The sequence below is a fragment of the Sinohyriopsis cumingii genome, chromosome 4 (assembly GCF_028554795.1).
Source record: "Sinohyriopsis cumingii isolate HCF-2022 chromosome 4, ASM2855479v2, whole genome shotgun sequence".
Classification (NCBI taxonomy): Eukaryota; Metazoa; Mollusca; class Bivalvia; order Unionida; family Unionidae; genus Sinohyriopsis; species Sinohyriopsis cumingii.
This window is the reverse complement of record NC_142964.1, coordinates 85697945-85721140: the sequence shown is the minus strand read 5'-3', so window position 1 is coordinate 85721140 and position 23196 is coordinate 85697945. Positions and strand designations below refer to the sequence as shown.

General features: G+C 35.4%; 1 protein-coding gene across 2 annotated transcripts in view; it reads left to right on the top strand.

Moving 5' to 3' along the window:
• Positions 1–23196, top strand: part of LOC149801589 (AP-5 complex subunit beta-1-like) — an 84962-nt gene that overhangs the window by 24983 nt on the left and 36783 nt on the right. For both annotated transcript variants that reach the window (XM_089955836.1, XM_089955837.1), the window contains exons 7-13: positions 1288–1446; positions 2177–2251; positions 11625–11762; positions 14863–15007; positions 17480–17636; positions 22269–22358; positions 22911–23046. In XM_089955836.1, the coding sequence (XP_089811962.1) occupies positions 1288–1446; positions 2177–2251; positions 11625–11762; positions 14863–15007; positions 17480–17636; positions 22269–22358; positions 22911–23046 (900 nt within the window). The remainder of the gene's footprint in view (positions 1–1287; positions 1447–2176; positions 2252–11624; positions 11763–14862; positions 15008–17479; positions 17637–22268; positions 22359–22910; positions 23047–23196) is intronic.

The following is a 23196-nucleotide window of genomic DNA, read 5'->3' as shown; positions in this document are numbered from 1 at the left end:
TAGACCCTGATCTGGCAGTGCATTATGTGATGGCTGATCCGGGTCACTGTTGTTTGCAATTGGACTCAACTTACAAGCAAGTATATAGTGTACTCCAGTTTTAAAACTTTATTTGCCATAAATTTTTCTAAGGACATCTGTATAGTGCACTCACTCATGTTAATACTTATAAATGAGTATGGTCATGGATTCCATTTTATTCAGTGGTAATAAAATTATATGCATAATTTTCTTCATTATAAGACAGTATAGTGTATGGATGCCATGGACAGCATTATAATGAGGGAATACTTCATTGTAAGGCAGTATACTGTATGGCTCCCATAGACAGCATTATAATGATGGGAGTACTTCATTATAAGGCAGTCTCACTGTAAGGCAGTGTACTATATATCTCCCATGGACAGCATTATAATGAAGGAGTACTTCATTATAAGGCAGTCTCACTGTAAGGCAGTGTACTGTATATCTCCCATGGACAGCATTATAATGAGGGAGTACTTCATTATAAGGCAGTTTCATTGTATGGCATTATACAGTATGTCTCCCTTTGACATCATTATAATGAGGGAGTACTTCATTGTAAGGCAGTATACTGTATGGCTTCCATGGACATCATTATAATGAGGGAGTACTTCATTATAAGGTAGTATACGCTATGGATCCCATTGACAGTATTATAACAAGGGAGTCATGTATAATGTAATTCGTTATAAGGCAGTCTCACTGTAATGTAGTATACAGTGTGGCTCATGTAGACAACATTACATTGAGAAAGAGCAGTAATTGCCACTCCCCCCATTCTGACATAGATTAGAATTGCTAGCAGGTCTTGTCATTGGAGAAATATTGTAATGCACATCAGTCAGTCTGATTTAAAATACACCCGTAATGGTTTTGAAGTTTGATTAGTAGTAGTATCCATATTAATATGAAAAGAAAGAAGACAAATAATGATATCAGATGAAAATAGGGTGTTGGAAGACCACAAAAGGGGCTTTAATAATGTAGAATTGTTGGAATTATTGAAACTGCATGGTAAGTTGTGCTAAACATTTTTGTTTCATGCGTATCTATTTGAAAGGATTATATAGAAAAAGATATGAAAACAGGCAATCCTGTACATTTATTTTTCTCAATTTTTTTATTACAGAATTGGCTTGACACCCTGCATGTACCTCATAATTGTTTTCATTTTGAATTCAGAAAATTGATGATATAGTTTTGATATCTTGAACAGATTAGCCTTGACTTTGTAAATACATAGATTCTCATTTCAAATTTCAGCAACAAATACTGAACCATTTTTCTGTGGATCCCACGGAATTACGCCAGATAGTGTTTAGTGTGATGGAAATAATACCGCTGTTAACCACATTCGCTGTGTGGAAAGTAACTCAATCTCTCAGCAGGCTAGTCCAACATGTGCCAGAAATATCACCAACGGTATGTTTAGGTTAAAATTTAAACTTGGTTTATTTCCTGCATTGATTGTAAAATGTGTCTTATTATAACATCCTTTGATTCAGATCTTTTAAGAAATTATTGAACCTAGGGGAAATCATCATGGTTGATAACACTTTGTTTACATTTGGGAACAGAGGTTAGAACTTTCTACTATAAAGTTACTGTTTACTCTGGTGTGTCCTTTAACAAGGTACTTTGCTCCAAATGAATTGTTACCATATAACATACTTGTGTTACTCTGCTGTAAAATGCCAAACCAAGCAAACTGTTTTGGTTTAATGTATTTTAGAGTTTGGTTGCATATCAGCTTCAGAAAGCCATCTTTTTTGTTAACATGAAGGCATAGAGAAATCGCTAGCACCTTAAGGGAGAAAAGATAAGTATTTTAAAAAATATTAAAGTTACAGTTCAGTGTCATTTATAGAAAATGTAGCTTCTGAATAATAATTTTAGCTGTACCTTTGAAAGTGTTTTAGTACCAGTCTTGTGCTTTGCATGTTCTTGCTTTCAGCTTGGTGTCAGAAAATTCAGACTAAATTTTGTAGGAACCAGACTTGGAGAAGTTGAATTTTATTCTTGACTTTTTGCCTAGATTTCCTGTGTGACAGTATGTATGAAAAGCTCAAAGATCAGTAAACCTGTGAAAAATGAACTGTAAAAAGCATTACTTACACAAAAATATATAATTGTGAAAATCCCTTTTTTGCAGATATTCAAGCCCATGATTTTGCAGCATATGGCCACAATAGACTGCACTATGTTACACAGAATTTTACAAATTCAGGTAAGGATAAAAACGAACAGTTACAAATCGTATGGTGAATAACAGACCTTTCAATTGCACTGGATTCAGCAAGGGATCATGTGTCAGGGATTGATTAAGATAAATGCAATAAACTGACAACAAACAGTGCAAAACGAATATCTAACTAGTCTGAGCGCTTTTGACTCTTAATGAGTTTTTTTCAAAGGCAAATACAAAATATAGACAAGACAAACAAATAAAACACAAAACTGTGTGTTTGCAAAAATTGACATGGCTGTTTCTACAGGAATTAAACCTTTAAATTTATTATGTTTCAACTATTTTTTTTCAACTTGTTGCAGATGCTGGAAAATGCATTTATTGACCTAGAAATAGATGAGCCATAATGACAGCTGTTGTTTTATGTAAATTTATGTAAGCACAAATTATATCCTGGATATTTCATGGTTATAGTAGTAATTATAGGTTATTAGGCAAATTTAGAGAATTTAAAAGAAAATGTGTCGGCTGCAAAATATAATTTTATTTGTGCATGGCTATCTTTTTCTAGTCTTCTTGGTTTAAACTGCTTGGTTTCAATGTTCTAAGGTGGCATATCCAGTAAGGTTCATTTTCTTTCCTGGTTTGGGAACTCCAGTTGGGGTTGTGAGCAATTGCAATAAGTGTTATATCACTGAAAGTGTGGCAAGGGGAGGAGAAGTGTTCTGTGATCGGACTTCTGAACAGCTTCTTTGTCATCCAATCAGATCTGTGAAGGTTGATCCTTTTGTGTAGCTTTTCTGTTTCTTAAACATATTGAACAATATTAAACTGCAACATGGCAACATGGAAGAGAAAGTCTGGATGATTTCATACCAAAGGCAAACAACTTCCATCCTTCAACTTCCATCCTTCAATAAAATTCACGGCAGAGATCTCCAGCTCAAACCACATTTTCCTGGACACAACAACCAAATTGGTAGAAAACAAACTCCATACAGACATCTACTCGAAACCAACCGACAAACACCAGTATCTACTCCCAATCAGCTGTCATTCTAAACACTGCATTAGGAACATCCCATATAGCCAGGCACTGAGGATGAGCAGAATTTGCTCTGACGATGAAACATTCCTAAAAAGGTCTGAAGAACTAGCTAAACATTTAATTTACCCAGGCTAGAACAAAGACCTGATTGTGGAGGCAAGCCAGAGGGCTAAACAAACAAACTGCAATGACCTACTAAAATATGGAAAGAAGGAAAAGGCTGATAGGATGCCATTTATCTTGACCTACCATCCAGACAACCCCAAAGTAGGTAAAATCATCAGGAAACACTGGCCCATTGTGGAATTGTCGGACATACTAAAGTTAATCCTCCCGAACAAACCTGTAGTAGCCTACCAGAGACAACAAAAAACCTCAAGAACATCCTAGTCAGGGCGAAGCTAATACCAGTCACTAATCAAGAACACCCTAGTCAATCTAGCCCCTGTGGCGATAAAAAGTGCAAAACCTGTCAACATATGATAGAGACCAGTACATTATCTATCCTTTGATATGAAATCATGCAGACTTTCTCTGCCATGTTGCATGATGCTGTTCCATATTGTTCAGTATGTCAGAGAAACTGCATTCACTGTTTATAGTAAGCTGCCCAGCCAGACTACATATCAGTCAACAGTTTTGTTTGCATTCACTTTCTACAGTAATCTAGACTTCCAGCCCAGCTGCCCGACTGGCCATTCTGGCTCTTTACACCTGCCCTGGCATTAAACACCTTTCAGATGGTCTTGCTGGCTCTTATGGCATAACAGTCCTTATCAGAGTCCCATTTTCCAGTGAATATGATGGGTGCTGCTTTTATGTCTATCCCAAAGGTCATGTATGACAGCACCCATGTGGAGAACACTGCACCTTTCCTTGGGGATGTTCCACTCGAATATGGAAGGCATATACAAGATGAGTGCCTCATTGTGCTCTTCCTCGCTTGAACCAAATCATGTGGCAGCACCGTATTCTTTGCCTCCTGACTTGCAGTTACTGTCCAGTGGAAGTGGGTATATTGAGGAAAGCAGGTAGAAGGTAACATGGGAGCCTTCAGTTTTTCTTGCCAACCCTTTCCATCTTTCAGCTGCGGCTGTCAGAGTTTCAGAGAAAGGACAGTCATAAGCCAGAGAACAAGAGAACCATGCCACAGTAACAACGGTATTTTCACACTTTGGTGAACTTAAGTCATCACAGGACTCTTGGGTTTGTAAACTGTTGTGGAGATAGGGAGGGGAAGACTGGTTTCTGTTCCATCAGGTCAGCCTGGTTCCTGACAGTGACTCAGCGGACTTGGATCAGTCTCTTATTTGACCACAAATGGTTGATCCAAGTATTTTTAAATGACTATAGATCTCATTTGTACATCCCCATCCCATTTGTCATCCCCTTACATGACAAATGACCTAAATAACCCAAGAAAGATGAACATTTTACAGAAAAAAGATCAAGTTTTTCTCTCCAAGCAGGCACTGGAGATAGTTTACAAGTCAGACTCTCGAGGATTTTACTCTATGCTTTTCTTTGTGCTGAAGGCTAATGGTAAGCTCCAGTTGATTATAGACTTTATCTGACTCAACCAGTTCATTGTCCTGCCAAGATTCAGGATGGAGTCATAATGGTCAGAACAGGTTTCCTTAAGGGGGCACTCACCAGATAATATGTACTTTTGAGAGAGTGACATATGTAAGGTGAAGTAGTTCGCATTTAAAACATTCACAATGGAGAGAATGTTGGCCTACCTCTATGCTACATTAATGTAATGTGTATGATATTTCTTTTGGATATTGTACTTTTGGAAATTTTACATGATTTAAGCATACTGCTAACTAAAATGACTGCTCCCTTGTGTTAAAAAATCAGCCTGAATTAGTCTAAAGTACACTATACATAGCTATTAAAATGGGGAAAATTAATTTTGCCAGACTAGACAATACCAGCTTCTGAAAGTGCAATGAATGAATTACCAAATATATAAAATGTAAAAAAAAGTTATTGGCTCTTTTTTATACAATTTACCTCTGAAGTTCAGGAAATGAAAATGACCAAGTAGAGCTAGCACTTTTTTGAAAGGTGCACATCTGAAGTAAGGCCAAGCTGTATACTCTATAACCCATAGTACATCCATCAATCATACACCAAAATAAAGGGAATTAAAGGTTCTTTGCATTATACCTAAGATATACAAGGTCTTTTTTAAATAGCCAGTATAACCAGTGAGGAAAGCCGGGGAAATTCTTTTTCTTTAAAATCCTAACCCTATGCAAAATACGAAACTGTAGAGCGCCACCTAAAAGAGATGAGTGCATGATCAGCCTCAACTTGACTATCCCCATCCACCTTGCATCATACAGTTCTTTTGCCATAATAATGGTATATCAGTTTCATGCTTTTTCTTTTGAACTATGCCTCAGTCTTTGGGATTTCACCAAGATCTTGGACTATATCTCTAGCTCAACATCAAGATGCCCTCAGCATCAATGGTGGTTATCTGGACGATCAACTGCAAGAACATGGTAAGTTCTGTTCTGGTTTGGGACATGAACCACCTTTTCACCCTTACCTTTCCCAACTTCTTGTCAGCATTTCATCGATCTTGGTTTGGAATTCCTGACAGGTCTCATCGTTGTTCATCTCCCCACAAAGTGCATCATTTAGATTCTCAATCTTTCAGTGTTCATCTCCATCACGACATCTGTCATGGTAAAAGAGTACCTTCAACTCCACAGTTTTCTCAGTGTGACAGTAGATTTGCTTCATCTCAGCTTCCTTATTGTGCATCCCTTGGCAATGGCCCTCTTGGCCCAGTAGTATCCTCACTCTGTTTGCTTAAATCACCAATGGCAGATAAGATGTGTTAGTGGTGAGTATTCACAGGAAGTTTCCAAACTGGATATTGCGATCTGCACTAATGTCAGTTCATTAGATTGATGGGGCTGGTCCACTTCCTTCCCACTTCGCAGTCAGCAACAAGTTGACTCTGAAACAGGGGGGCCTTAATTGATAATTTCTCCCATGCCTGGAAGGACTTGCTCCACAGAAGGGTGATCTTGATCCTATCGGACAACTCTGTGGTTGTCAGTTATCCCCTCAAACAAGGGAGAGGGGCATATCAGCAGAAATGTATATCATGGTTTGGGACTTCTTCACCTAGTGTCCATATCTCAGTGTCCTGGCAAATTCTTTGTCAAGGAGAGACCATCTTCTGCAACATTGGTCTTTCCGTGTGTCAGTCATTTATTGGATTTGTAGTGTACACCGCTCCCTCGATAACTCGCGCCCGGATAACTCGCGATCCCGCTTATAACGCGGTGTCCGTCTTGGCTCCCGATTTTTTCCAGACAAAATGTATTTAAAATATCTTTAAAATATGCTGAACATGAAAAAAATTACGATAAGAATTGATAAATTAAACCTTGATATATTGCTCGTTTTATCATCGAAAATGGTGATTAATGCCCGTAAAAATATTATCCATATTTTGCAATTTGCAAGTTCTAGAGAAGAATTAATTTCAGAGATCTCAAAAACGCTTAATTACGCGTATTTGGATGCCAATTTTTGACCTGGGACGCAGAAAATCACTGAGGCGGGAGTCCTCCTTACGCATGTAATAGCTGCGCGGGAAAATTCAAAGATTTGCTGGTCCTGTTTCAGCCACCTGCTTTGTGGGAAAATGTGTTGATCAGTTTACTGTGCTGATATTTACAATGACAGAATTCAGTGACTGAAAGACTCTTTGATGTACTGTTGCTATTTCTTAAGAGTACATTAAAAAGAAAAGAACATGATGCAACAGCTAGGCGGCTAGTTCAAAGGCTTTGACTTGGCGGCCGAGTGAGAAAATATACTGATATTTAGTGATTGAATTCAGAGGCAGAAAGACCCAGTTTTAAAATCCTAGCGAGACCTCTGTTTAAAGATATCATATATTATGTAAGTTTTTAGGATAAATAGTTGTCATTATACTGTAAATAAACAGTCTGGTGAAATAGCGATCAATGAAAACTTCTGGTAAATGTTAACAGGTGGCAACAGAGAATGAAATAAACACCAATTAAACGACTTCCTGTGTGAAAGTCACGTTCTAATCCTTTAATTCCGTTTCATTGTAAACATTATAATCACAACATAGTCTGTTCATTGAAAACATGAAAAGAGTCAATCGACCGTCACATCGAAACCCGTGAGTACTTCTGTGAGAACCTAATTACATGTACATGCCGGCTTTGTTTTGATCAACAACTTGGGGAAGTGTTTGTTGCATTTAAAAAAAAATCGATTACAAGAGACCTCGGGTGCTGGATTAAGGGTCTTGGAGCTGCCTTTGACGTAAAGCAAAACAGTAACAGAGACAACGACGACGATAGTGACTTCGAATGTTTCAGTGAAACTGATGTCATTAATGCCGAGGCTGTTTGGGAGAAATTAGTACAGACTCATGGTCCTGAGATGGGCGTTTCTCTTGATGGAGGAGTGGATTTGTGCTGACAATGATTGCCCTACAGCCGAATACATGTCAGATGAAACTATAATTATTTCTATAGCGAACAAATTTGCAGCAGAAGACGATTCTAACTGGAGTAACACAAGTGTTGAAAGTGATGCAGACACAGATGTTGCACCCCCACCCCTCTACACAGGAAGCAAATATTTTGATATTGCCATAAGGTGGCTGGAGACCCAAAATGTTGACTACGTAAAGCTCATGCAGTTGAGAAATCTGAGGGATTTTGCTCGGCGGCAGAGAAACCAAGGAGTAACACACACAAAAAAAATTAACTGATTTTTTCAAAAAGTGAATTGATATTTGTCAAGCGTGGCACAAACGGCAAGTATTAACTTGTTCTAATTTACGTTGTTTTAAATTTGTAGACCAATTAAATATGTCAGTACTGATTAACTCTTGTTTTTTTTTTTTTTCCATTTTACTTCTATCGCATTCAAATCTATCTATCTATCGTTCGATCGACACTGTTTCTCGAAAAGAGTCGATCTTTTGTGTATAAAAAACTTCTAATTTGGCTCAAACAATGAAACTAGAATGTATACAATTCAACATAAAACTTAGTGACGTAGTACACAATGTGTGAAGTGGTACACATGTTCAGCGAACGGAAACCACGTGGAATAATGTTTTCGATGATCGCCTCAATATACTGTAATTTATCCTGAAATTTTTAATGTTGTCCTATGAGAAAATAATAAAGTACACCGTTTGAAGAGATATTTATTAACAATTAATCTCAGAACGATTATAAAGTGAGTATTCAACAGTATAATCTGCCTACCCCCCCCCCCCCTTATTTTTCCGTTATGTCGTCGATCACTTTATTGGTTTTGGGCTTATTTTATAGGTCCCTCGATAACTCGCCCCTCGCTTATAGTGCGGTCGATGTTTCTGGACCCCGATGTGCGCGAGTTATCAAGGGAGTGGTGTATGAGGCTGTCAGCTGATCAACCTGTTTGCAATAAAAGTGGAACGGCAAACAACCCACCTTTGTGTCTCCATTCCTGGACATCAAAACCTAGGCTGTTGATGGCACATCAGTCAGCAGGTGGGGATGTGGGCTTATGCTTCCACCCATTGATCATGATCCTGAATATGGTTCACAAAGTGAGGGGTCAAACTTGCAGGAATGGGTTTCATCATCCCATTTTGATGGGATAAGTCCTGTGTCATTATGTATTTGACCATGTGGTAGATGGTCCCCGGAAGAAAACAACAAACAAGATCACCAGTTTTTCAGCTGTGCTTGGATAAGCTCTTTCTTCAAGCCTGGTATTGTCAGGGTAACTTTGCATGGGAAAAAGTTTAGCTCTTTAGTCATGGTCAGAATTGCAACAGCTAAAAGGCCATCCACATTGAAGGCATGCGAAAGAAAGTGCTGTGTTGTTGTTAACTAGTTTTGGGGTGTCACAACTAGCAGCTATCCCACAACTGGCTAATTTCTTCCTTTTGCCCCCATCACAATCAAAGGCTATAGCACCATGATTTCTTACACATTCTGACACCATGGGATTGAAGATAATGGTCACACTATGGTCTTAAATTAAGTAACAGAAAGAAATGAAACCAAGAAGTTTAGTAAAATTAAAAAATAAGTTATTTCTAAGTAAGAGTTTAAGAGGAACTTACAGGATTGTGGGGACCCCGAGTGGCCGAGTGGTCTAAAGCGCTGTCCGTTACGGATCACTGCCATCTCACCTCTGTCTGCGTGGGTTCGAGTCTCGGATTCAGCCAATGTGGGTTTGTGAGAAAGCTTGCCAGTAGCTTCTCGTGGGTCGGTGGTTCTTTCCGGGGTTTTCCCGGGTTCTTCCTCCACCATTAATACTGGCTGCCATGTATAGCCTATCGTGTGCTGAAAAATGGCGTTAAACCCTACAACAACAACAGGATTGTGAATAAAATCCCAATTAATTATAAATGTTCTATCTCACATCCAGGAGTTTAGAATGTTCCAAAAAAAATCCAGTATTGAATGTACTAATGTCTCAATAGTCTTGAATGTGTTGATATACCAACAGTCTTGATGTATCACATTGATCTAATCCATGTCTTTGAATGAATTATCAATAATCCCAAGGTAGTGTTTTAGTCACAGAAGTGAATGAGCACTTTTTAATTCCAATGAGTAATTGAAATAAATGATTCCTCTCAAATTAGAACAGAACAAAACAGTTAATGATTCCACAGACATAACTTAAAAACAGGAATGAACAATTATTTACATCATCTGGTATATACTAAGTTCACTTGACCTAAGACACAATAGAATGCCAAGGATGTGGGTCATTTTAAATGGCAAATTCCATCAAATTATAAACAAGTTCACTTCCAGAATATTCCAAGTTTATAAATAAGGTTGGACCTTAAACTCGCAATAATCATCTTTAAAAAAATGACAAAAGTTTGTAGGTCAAACCTCAATCTCTCAGTGACAAAGGTCAGCATACAATATGAATTAAATATACATAACAACCTGATTCACTCACATTGTTTCCCAGATGGAACTTTCCTGGATCTTGACATAGCTCAGCTCACTTCATTTTGAACCTCTGTCTTTATCTTCACTGTAGCTTCTATCTTACAAGACATATTTTCTGATGGTCTTAGCTAGAGCACATTGCATGCCCTTTCTCCTGACCTAAACTCTCCAGTTCTGATCGTAAGGTTCAATCATGCTCAGGTGCTACATGAGGCCAATGGAAAGGATCTGCAAGGCCTAGCAGTGACTCTTCCTTCAAGTGAAGTTGGACAGCACAGTATAACCTCTCAGGCAGTTGTCTTGCCGCTCAATTGGTTCATTTGACCAGCATATTCTGAACTCTTATTCAAAGATCTCACTGAGCCTGACATTCAGATGCATAGTTTTAATTGATATATTTTGGAGGCAGTCAGCTGGCGTACTCTTTGAAAATTTCGTTATTTTCTACCTATGTGATCTCACTTCTCAGAAACAAAAATTGAATGTCATTGAGCCTCAGGCAGTTGCCCTGATAGTTGTTAACATACCCCATTCATGATAGCACAGCCTTCCTTCCTGGAAAGGAGATTTTAGCTTTCACTGGATTTGGCCAGAAAACTATTTCATCAGTAGGACAATACCCTCATTCCAAGTCCGACAGAAGTTGGGTTGAAAATATTGCTCTGATCCTAGGCCCTGTTGTGTTACTTTCACATTAGGAGATAGGTTTGATAGGGGCTGGATGCTCCAGCATTATTTCCCCCACCTCTTACTTACTCTCCACACATTAATGTAACCAGACAAGTGTATCTAATTCTTCGTCCAAGCTTAAACTGAAAATCATTAAATAGATGGGTAGACACATTATGGTGGCAAGGGGAGGTTATTAAAATAGTATATTAGAAGAGTTACTTCCTGTAGTGTTTTATTGTTTATAGTGTGTACGTGCATAGACAGAAAAGACATAATTTTTCTTTTTCTTGGAGGACTGGATTTGGCAGATAGCAGAGTTTAGTTTAATGTGATCAGGTATATAAGAAGTACAATTTAAGAAAAGTTATCTTTTTTTAAATTTTACTACCGTAAGGAATAAAGTCCAAGTTCATAAGTGATCAACTCTTTCTTTTCACAATTAATAATAAGATAATAGGGTTCAGATTAAATTACTAAACAAATTTTCTCATTCTTTTAATGCAAAACAGCTTTAAGATTATTGGTACAAGCATCTACAAGAATTAGATTTCATCTTATTATTGAGGACCTCAATACATGTAGTAATATTCCTTTCAATATTTCTTGTATATTTATAAAATATACACAAAGTATACTATTTTTACAATCAAAACTAAATAGTAATGATTCTTCTTAAGAAACTTTTTGTTGAAATTTAATTTAGCGTGAATTTGAGGGAGAAGTTCTTACATCAGCAGAGGAATCACAGCTTTTGGACCACCTCACCATATTTGTGAATCACCCCTGTATAGTGCCTGCCATCCGACTTCTGGGATTGCAGTGGATGCAGCATTATAAACAGGTACACAAAGAACAAGGTCCCCGATTTCACAGAATTGTTACATGTCAGAGAATTTATCCTGAATCAAGAGTATTGTAAATTTTGTCACAGACTCCAAGGTGATAGAAAATATTGATTCTCCATGTTAATTTTTATATTGGTAAATTTTTCAAGCGTTATGTTTTGAGAGCCTTCATATTTCTTATGCATCATTTCACTTTCAGTTATTCCATTTTACTTTTAACAGAAACTTGAATAAAAAATTGTAACACATCAAACATTATTATTCTGTCGAAGACTTTTTTTGTTAAATGTTTCAGTTAGTGTTCACCTGGTAACATAAAGTTTAAAAAATTACAATATATCGTAAAACCAGGTGCATGTTGATGGAGATAAACATAAGTTGGCAAAGTTTTATAATGTGATACTGTAATTGTACAACTTTATGCAATTAATTTTTGGTTTAAGGTCTGGATTTTAATACAGATATAGTAAACAAAAAAATTCACTATCATTTGGATTCTTTTTTTTCCAGTACCATGTCAAATCAGCTTCTTTTCCCTACTTGGAACATGAAGTATGGGTGGTTTTATTGCAGATATTAGTATAATCATAGTGATGATGATTACATCAGGGCTGTTCCATTAAAACATACATGGGACCCAGGGAAGGCACTTTTAAAGTGGAATACTGACTTATAGATGCAGTTTAGAATTTTCTTATCATTTTAATATGAATTCTGTGAAATCAATGTACCCTGGCATATGTTTTTTGTAAAAAAAATGCCTTCCCTGGGTACCATGTATGTTTAAATGTAACAGTTCTCAATACATTATATGGTTTGTGTGGTGTTGACTGTGACTAGAGGTCAGCTAGAGATGAAGAATTTACAACTCTCTGGAATTCTTCAACAACTGAGTTGAGAAATTTAAAGAAAAATGTCTTGGACAGAACAATAATGTTTGATGTGGTACAGTTTTCGATTCAAGTTCCTGGTAAAAGTAGAATGGAATATCTGAAACTTAAATGATTCTTGATTGATATTGATATCAGTATCTAAAGTGACTGGAGATATTAGGGGGTCTTTTGCTGAGAGGTTTCATCATCATTGATCATTTTGCCAAGAATATATGCCAAGAACTATCAGTAATGATTTTCTATGTGGGCTGAGTAAGAAAACATTACTTTCCAGTGAAATTTAACATGTCCACATAAATATGAACTTTTAGTATCTGAAAGTAATGGTGACATCAAAGAAATAATTATAACAAAAAGATCTGGATACATCAGCAAGGTTGCATCTATGATGCACAGTTCTGAAAATCCTACTTCAGTTTTTGCAGATGATTTTACAATGCAAACAATGTTTATTCAGCTTTCAAATCATATAAAATATGAATTGAAAGAAATGCATAATATAGCAATTGGCATGTACACCTGTCCATTTAAGTATCTTTTACATGTCCTTTTTATAAAAAAATTCATTGTAGCTAGCTTTGTTTCGCTTGAAGTGTTACGATCATTAACATTTATACCATTTGTCATTATGAATGATGTCCAAGTTATCTTACACACAAGAAAGTCAGTTCTGGGTACAAAATATCTACTAATGACTTTGCAAATGGTTGAATGGGTTTTTCAGAAACATTAACAGCTGATGTTGGTTACAAGATGGTATTTGACCAATAAAATTACCTGTTACATGAAATATTCATATTAATTGCAATTATATTTGATATATCCTCTTTTGGAAGTTCCTCTGTGTAAGGTCCTTCTGTGCAAACTGCAGCAAGTCAGGGTCCTTTGTACCCTGAATTAATAGCTAATATTTTTGTCAAAGCTCGTGTAACATTGCTATTTTAACTATGGTCAAGTAAGGTTAAATTTCTTAAGGTCTTTTTATATGTATATTTTATATGCATACCATAAGGTTGAGCAGATTCTTTGTGTCTGTTCATCTCTTACTGATTTGGTTTCTGCATAATGCCTTTAGTTTTCCACTGTTTAGAGCTTCCAAACTTTCTGGATGGCTTGCAATTGGGGTAAAGAAAAACTCTATTTCGGGCTCAAAAATTCAAAGGTCATGGTCATTTTACAGAAAGAAGGAAAACTGTTCCTGTACAATAACTCAAGTTCTCTACCATATTCATTTACCAAACTATATGGATAGCTTGCACTTGGGGTAAGGAAGAATCATTTTTATTTCAAGTTTTAAAGGTCAGAGATCAAGGTCACTGTGGCTGATTGAAGAAATTTGGTCTTAGCACAATAACTTGAGATCTCCACCATTTACAGTTTCCAAACTTTGTGGATGATTTGCACCTGTGTAAAAACTTATTGATTTTGGAATCAAAAGATTAATGTTTGGAGTCACTGATTTATAACATAAAATGTGGTTTCCACACATCATTATTTTTACATACATACCACAACCAAATCGTGTGGATGTATTGCACTTGGGATAAGGAAGAAGGCTATTAATTTGGAGTCAAATGATCAATGGTCAGATCAATGACTAAAAGAAGATTAGTTCTCCAGTAGCAGTAGTTCTACATCACAGACCTGGCCCAAACTTTGTGGTTGCTTGTACTGAGGGTAAAGAAGAAGCCTATTGATTTAGGGATCAAAAGGGCAAAGGTCAAGGTCAGCCTAAAAAAAAGAATAGTTTCTGTGTTGAAATATCATTTATCTACATGGAGGACTTTTTAACACAGGGCAGGCATGTAATGCTCCATTCACTGTACTCCCATTTTTTATTGTAATTACTCATTGTCTTTTAATTTGGTTATAATAAGTTAATATTGCTCCTCGGTTGCAGATTTATTTGATGTTACGTTTCACTTGGGAATATTATTTAGTATACAGTTCTTATTGGCATTGAATGTTACCCTTCACCATTCTTTCCACTACTCTCTTTTGAAGGCTGCATGACTGTCTTAGATCTATTAATATTTAATACACTTTCTTTGTCACACTTATGTAACCATTTAGACTCAAAATATAAACAACGGTCATCATAATATTTATGTCTTCAAAACATAATTGCATCATTTCACCTAAGCAAATGCTTTCCTGAAATGGGCATTGAATAATACATGCCAGTATATGTGATCTATTTCAGTCTCCAGACATCAGTTCTTCTTTGCCTAGTCGTATAAAACAGCATCACAGTATGAAGTTTTTCCCCTCCGTGTTTGACCCAGTTGAATGTCACCTCATGAAAGTAAAGATGAACAGTCTTCTGTACGAGTCCAAGGATATGGATGGTAGATTTTACTTATATTGCTAAATGGTTATACTTTGCATTGTTAATACTCTTACACAATATTGTTAAAATCATAGTGACCTTTTTACAGGTGAAAAAAAATTAATTTGAAGCAGACTTTGCCATAGGGAGGGATTCCACGCCATTTTACTGGAGTGTTCAGCCTTTTAATTTCTAAACAACATAATTACTTTGTGCAAAACTTAACATCATTTTCAAATTATTTGCATTTGGTATTTTGAGGCATTTCTTTGCCTGATATGCCACCAGTATTTTAACCAATTTCATGATTTTTTTTAGATATTACTCTTTACTTTCATTGTTATACTGCAGTAGACTCAATAGAAATTAAGGTTTGGAAGTCAGAACCTAAGTTTGAGGAGTCAGACTTAAAATTTCATTAGTCAAAGAATATCATGGTACTCTATTTATAAATATATTTAAAAAATGAATGCTTTCCATGCAGAAATTATCAATTTAATATGTTTATACAGCCATTTTGAAACAGGTTATTATGTAATTGCATTATCTCTACATCCTTTAACATATGCTTTTCTTGCCCCAAAACCTTCAAATGGTTTGAGAAATTTTCACTAATTTCTTGACTAAGCAGTGTATCAAATGCCAAAACCACCTTCTGGCCTCAAGCTTAAGGTCACAATAAAAGAAAATTTAATTATATGACTTGTATCCTTGTCAAGAGTAAAACTTCTAAATCATTAATGACAATTTAATCAAACATTGCTCAAGTATATATCATAACCAGACGGTGTTGCATACCACAGCCACGCTCACTTCCTCAAGGTGCGATTTACAGCAAGGGAAAATATAAATTTGGTTGCTTGTATTCTTGTCAGAAGTGTAACTTTTTAACCCCTGAAGAGATTTTAATGAAAATTTAGCCAATTATATATCATGTATTGACAGAAAATATCTTGGTATAGGCATACTTCCAACCTCAAGGTGTGTGTCACAGTAAGCGAAAATGTAATGCAGATTTGTCAAGAGTTAGTAAACATGTCTTTAACATTCTCTTTCTTGGCAACAAAGTGTAATAAATCTAAATTCTTTGACATTCTTCTCAGATTTACCTAAACTGAAATGAATTGGTTTGTTTCACTTTAGATTCATGGTCTAAGGGTCAGAAGTTACAGTCGTAGTAAGTCCAGTATGAAAATAATGGTTTCAACAGATTACATTTAGTTCAAGACTAGCAGACCTTGACCAAAGGTCCAGGTTATTGAGATCCATTGGTCACTAATCTCCTGAGTCACTCATACCATACTAAAAATGGAGGACTATTAAACATATGGCAGGCATATAATGTGATGTTGATGGTATTCTTGTTTGTATATTGAAACATGTCTGATGAGCAATGACTTTGAATGCAGTAGGTGTGGCAGGATGCTTGTTGACCACTTGACACCCTTTTGATTCCAGTAAACATTGATGGCGCTGTGTAGCTGCTTACTGTGTAATTAACTCTAACTTATTGACTCTTTGACCAGTTAAAACAAGCATCTGTTAGTGGGGAGTTTACAACTTAATATAGTAAAAGTTACATAGGTCATGCATGCACATTTACTCATTGTAAATTAAATTTTAAAAAATTCTTTTAAAATTAAACACTAGTTTTCTTTAAACAAAGTATATTCAGTCCTGATTATTGACTGCTCTCCACCTTATCTGTCATCAAGAAACTTCCAGCCAAAAATTATTGATCTCTATGGTCTTTTTCAATGGTGGTCATGTACTAAACTTGGGTCAAGTAAAGAAAACGTTGAGTGTAATCATCACAATATAGGGTAGTATGAATTTGTTTATCAGTATGTGTAGCTTTCATTGTGACACTACAGCACACGACATTCAATCTGGATTGTACTTTATCACACCTTTAGGTTCATTTTGTCCAAAAATGTCTTCGTACTTTAACATTGAATTTGCTGTAGGCACTTTTCGGCATCTGAATAATGACTTTCCAAAGGAATGTGGATGTATAAGAATCAAAATGAAGTGAATACTTGCCACTTAAAGGTATGTATACTCAAATTCTAAACAATTACACCGATTACTGAAATATTCTGTATTGAATGCCTACATGACTTGTGTGATTTGTGCTATAGATCACAACTAAGACTCATCACTCTGGTCACCTGTTTGAAAATAAGCATATCAGAAGGACTCCCTGTAGGAAGAACCATTTGTTAAACTTGAATTTTGTGCATATATAATATGAGCTGTCACATTACTGAGAGTGCTGTAACGGTGTCAAACTTTCGTCTTGTGTAAGTAATAGCACAACATCATGTTTTTGGTTTTGTTTCAATATTTTTAATGTGGGAACTTACTTTTTGTATTGTTCAATAAACACTAAATAAAAGTAAATGATTAGATATTCAAGTCATAATAGTGTAAATAGCCTTGCAGTGTAATTAGTTTTGCATTGTAAATAGCTTTGAAGTCTTGTCAACAGCAGGAGTGGAGTCTGCAGTGTTGGTAGGATCACTGGGATACCTACACAAGCTGGTGTGGCACACAGGAAGAGGAAAGACTGCCATAGCTTTGTTTAGAGCTCTTTTCCGCATCTATGAAAGACACCACTCATCCTTCATCTCCAAAGACATACAGAGGTACATAATGATACAGTAAATGATAATAAAAAAAATTAAAAATTATTTGTTTCTAACATTGGGGACTTATATTTGTGAAAATTTAATTCATAGGTATGCAGTTGTGTTTTAATACTAAAAGTTAGTCAAGAAATGTGATTTTTGTGATTTATTGCTTTGAATTCACTGAAAATACTTAAGGCTGATTACACTTACACATATTTTGTGCTATCCGTAAAATTGAAGCCTTCATTAAAGTCTTTCTTTCATGAGGTAGTGTGTGGAAGTTACATGTGTGTGTGTTTTTGGATTTATAACATAGCTTTAACAATTGTCTTATCTCTACAATGCCTGTAATATGGCAGTTTATAGTGATGTTTAGCACAGGGGCATCATACCACAGACATATAGCATCATGTCCTGCCCAGTCACATTATCCTGACACCAGGCCGGCCAGTCCTAACACCAATCTTTTAATGCTGAGCACCAAGCAAGGCAGCTGCAAGTTCCATTTTTTATGTCTTTGGTGACCAGGGTTCGAACCTGCTGCCTTCCCATACATGCAATTCATTATGCTTTTGAAATAATCATTATGCTTTTGAAATAATCATTATGCTTTTGAAATAATCATTATGCTTTTTTTAACCAAGTTACAGTTTATGTTTGCATATATATGGATTATGCTTTTGGTACATTAAAAAATAAATAAAAATAAAGCAATAAAAAATTGTTTTGTCATTTTTATTATCATCACTTTGATTCCACTCGTGTAAATTTCAGAATATTCTTTAAAAGATGAATACTGCATTAGAATAGTACTTTCCATATTTGCTATTTATAGCAGCTGTATGTGATCATTCTTCAAGAAAACACATGGGTTTCTTCAAGTATTAACTTTGCCTCACAGATTCGTTATATTGATAAGTTAGCTAGTTAGCAGACCAGTTGGTGCCAGATGGTGCCAGATGTTAAGCAAAATGCTTTATGGTGTGAGTTGTGGATGTTATATGATGGAAAATGTTAGAGCAGATAGATCTTTTCAAACTTCAAGATATGGTAGATCAGAAAAAAAAAAGGACAAATCAACACCACTTTACAAACTTGGGAAGAAGAATATGAGAGTAATGTAATACACCACAGTGTGCACAAGATCTTGCTCATTGCAGAATTCCAGCTCACGATCATTCAGGGCTAGTTAAAGTGTGCTGAGTATAAATAATTTTCAGTATATTTTGTATTTGTATTTTGGTTTTAATCCATATAGATTTTGTCGTTTGTGACAAGAATTTTGACCAGCTGCAGAACCAGCTTAGTAGCAAAAATAAATGTATATTTTTCATATGTGCTGTAATTCTGGTATGTAATATTTAGATTACACTTTCTATGCCCAAGTTACACTCTTTTGCCACTTACAATAGCACTAAGTACACTTACACCTCTTGGGGAGTTGTTGGCATGTATACCTCTCAGGGAGTTAGCAAATTTGCCTCACACATTTGAGGTTGACATCCTAACCTCTTAGGCCACCAGAGTGGTCGTGAATGTTACCTTTATGAAATTTTATATATCTTTTACATAAGCATGTCGTAATTGTTACATATCAGTTATCAGTAAAGTTTCTGTTTACGTGTGCATGTCTAATTGTATTATGTGTTCATTAACAGTTGTTGTTTACGAATGTTATCAGATGTATGACAGTAACTCATGATCTGTCTTAACACTAAAATTGTAATAGTCAGATCTTGTTACATCTGACTTAACACTAAATTGTAATACAGTTAGATCTTGTTACATCTGACTTAACACTAAATTGTAATACAGTCAGATCTTGTTACATCTGACTTATCACTAAATTGTAATACAGTCAGATCTTGTTACATCTGACTTAACACTAAATTGTAATATTGTCAGATCTTGTTACATCTGACTTAACACTAAATTGTAATACAATCAGATCTTGTTAAATCTGACTTAACACTAAATTGTAATACAGTCAAATCTTGTTATAGACTTAACACTAAATTGTAAAAGTCATTTCTTGTTACATCATATCATGTCACATGTGATTTAACACTAAATTGTAATAGATCATGCTACATCTGACTTAACACTAAATAGTAATAGTCAGATCTTGTTACTGTCTTAACACTAAATTATAATAGATCTTGTTACTTCTGACTTAACACTAAATTGTAATAGATCTTGCATCATCTGACTTGACACTGAATAATAATAGTCAGATTATGTTACTGACTTAACATTAACTTGTAATAGTCATATTTTGCGACACTGAATAGCAATACAGTCAAATTATGTTACTGACTTGACACTGAATAGTAATACAGTCAGATTATGTTACTGACTTGATACTGAATAGTAATAGTCAGATCTTGTTACATGTGACTTAACACTAAATTGTTAAAGATCTTGTTTCTTCTGACTTAACACTAAATTGTAATAGTCATATCTTGTTATATCTGACTTAAACTGCCATTTTAAGGCCTCTGCTGAAGAAACCAACACTCGGCCATAACGATTTAAAGAACTCCTGCCCAGTTTCTTATTCATATAAAAATTCTTAGAAAAAGTTGTTCTATCTCAGATTGTATCTCATCTGAATTCAGACAGTGTTTTTAGCAATGTACAGTCTGCATATCGCCCTTGCCACAGTACTGAAACTACTCGTCTAAAAGTAGTTAGTGCCCTTCTCTCTGCATTGGATAGCAGAGAGATTACAGTCCTCACCCTCCTTGATTTGTCTGCAGCATTTGACACAAGAGACCATGATATATTACTTGACCATCTCCAGCATGTATTTGGCATTCATAATACAGCATTACTGTGGTTCAAGTTGTACTTGGTCAACAGGACACAAATTGTGTCTGCAAATGGAATACACTTCAGCCCAGTTGATCATTGGTGTGGTGTTCCACAGGGGTCTGTTCTTGGACCTGTTCTCTTCATTATATACACTCAGCTGTTCTCAAGTGTCATAGATCATCATCCAGTGTCTCACCAATTGTACACTGATGACACCCAAATATACAAATCTAGCCACCTAACTGAAGTTGATGCTACCATCCAAGGTGTAGAGCGGTGCATTTCTGATGTGAAATCGTGGATGACATGTAACAAGCTGTAGATGAATGATGATAAAACTGAAGCCATTCTGATCACAACACAAAGACTTTCTCATTCACATCCTTTACCGCAAACAATAAATATCAGTTAACAAAACCTAGGTGTTACTCTGGACAGTACTCTAACATTGCACCAACATGTCATGAACTTATGCAAGGCTGCATATCTTGAGCTGAGATGCATCAGCTCCATTTGCAAATATCTTTCAGTTGATGCCACTGAAACACTTGTGTGTTCATTAGTACTTTCAAGACTGGACTATTGTAACTCAGTTCTGACTGGTTCATCTCAATATCTACTCTATAAACTTCAAAAAGTTCAAAACATATCTGCTGGGATCATTCTTAGAGTACCATGATCAGAGCACACCTCCCCCCTGCTCTGTACCCTACACTGGCTATCTATTTGATCTATAATCAAACAAAATATGTTCTCTGTACTATGTTTCACTGAAGGACTACAGTCCAACATATTTATCCGACCTCACTTATGTGTACACACCAGCAAGATACTTACACTCTTCTTCTGACAATCGTATACTCATTATTTCCACTATGAAAACAAAGTCATATGATCAGTGTTCTTTTGCATACCAAGGCCCAGCAACGGGCAATTCGCCCACTGATTTTAGACACAAAGACATAGTGATCTCATTCAAGAGTGCTCTTAAAACTCACCTATTTCGACTGCAAGAACAAACTTAAAGACCTAATAATGTTTCCTACCTTAAATATTTTTAGCATGTTTCATGTTTTCTAATTTCATGATTTTTGTCTTTTGTAATCCTATTATTACGTAGATGTTGTCTAATGTTGTAAAGCACTTAGAACTTCTAAAGATTAGGTGCTATACAAAGTCTTCATTATTATTATTATTATTATTATTATTATTATTATTATTATTATTATTTAACACAGAATTGTGATGCAGTCAGATCTTGTTACCAAGTTCATTTCAAATTCTTTTGTCATAGTAACAAAATCATGGGGAAGGTCATTTAATTTTTTGGGGTTATTGTTCTTGTCTTTTTTGTTGTCATATATAATATTATCATAATTTTTTTAAAAATTTTGTACATATTTTCCTTCATTTAAAACTCAGTTTTCTGTAAGTGAAATGTTTACATACTATCTTCTGACATATTCTTGATTAAAGTCAGATTGGATAATATCTGAAATGTATATGTTTAACAATAAAATCCATGGATATCTGAAATCTGTAATATGATTTAATGATATCTGAAATTTATTATATGATTTAATGATAAAATCCAAAGATAACCAAAAAGTATAATATGATATAATGGTAAAGAGCAATATTAAAAGGAAATATGTACATTTGTTCCTGGGAAATTGCTGTCAGTCAGAAGCTGAATGTTGCATTTTAAACACCAAAGATTCCATCAGATATGTTTCTTCCCTCATTATTATGTTAAAACCTGAATATTCATTGTAATTAATTTTGTTCTAATGAATTCACTATATAGTACTGAATTTGTTGTTCTATTTTCAGACTTATTCAGGAGCTGATTTCTGAATTTCCTCAGTTCATTCCACATGCCTTAGATTTCATTGAATGTCTGAGATCCAATACCCCTGACAGGTATGTGAATAATTAGAATTCTTTTAGTTTTTCTGCTTTTGCCTAAAAATTGGGGAAACCAGTGGCAAAGACAGTCATGCAGTTCCAGTGCTGAAGTAAGATGATAACTTCGTGAAAAGCTTGTATAATGGTTAAAAGTTACCTTTGATCTTTATCTTAGACTGTAGTACTCATAAATTCAATTAGCAATCACTTACCATTGTCAGTGAAATAGTAAATATATATTATTATTTTTATAGTAATTCGATCTTGAATGCTAGATCGTGTGGAGCTGCAATCGTAGAACTAAAGTTAGATATCCGAATAGGATCCATGACCATAGATGTTATACAAGGGCTGTAGTATACTAATTATTAGTGAAAGATTATGTTATTAAAGATAAAAAATTTACAAAATTAGAAATTTATGAAAATATTACAACAAAGACCTTTTAAAAATGTATGAATACAATTAAATTCTTTTTGGTCCTCATTTTGTATAAGGGACACTTTCAGAAAGTTTTGAAATATTGACATCAAACATATCTATTTTATGTTTTGTTTTGGATTTCAGCTCAGTGTATGTGGAAATTCTGTCACTGTTTCATCGACAGGTCATTATAGCCACAGAAGAACAGATTGCTTACTGCTATGATTTCTACCTTCAAGCTCTCAACAGGGCAGCATCCGAAAAAGCTATATCCCCAGTAGTTAGTATTCTGTTTTTTTCTTTCACCTATGTTAGCAAATACAAAAATAATTTTGTTTTGTTAAATATGAGAACATGACAAAAATAAAGCTTCCTAGCTGCAGCAGATGAAATAACCACTGTTTCTTGTAATTAAAGGTGAACTTTATAT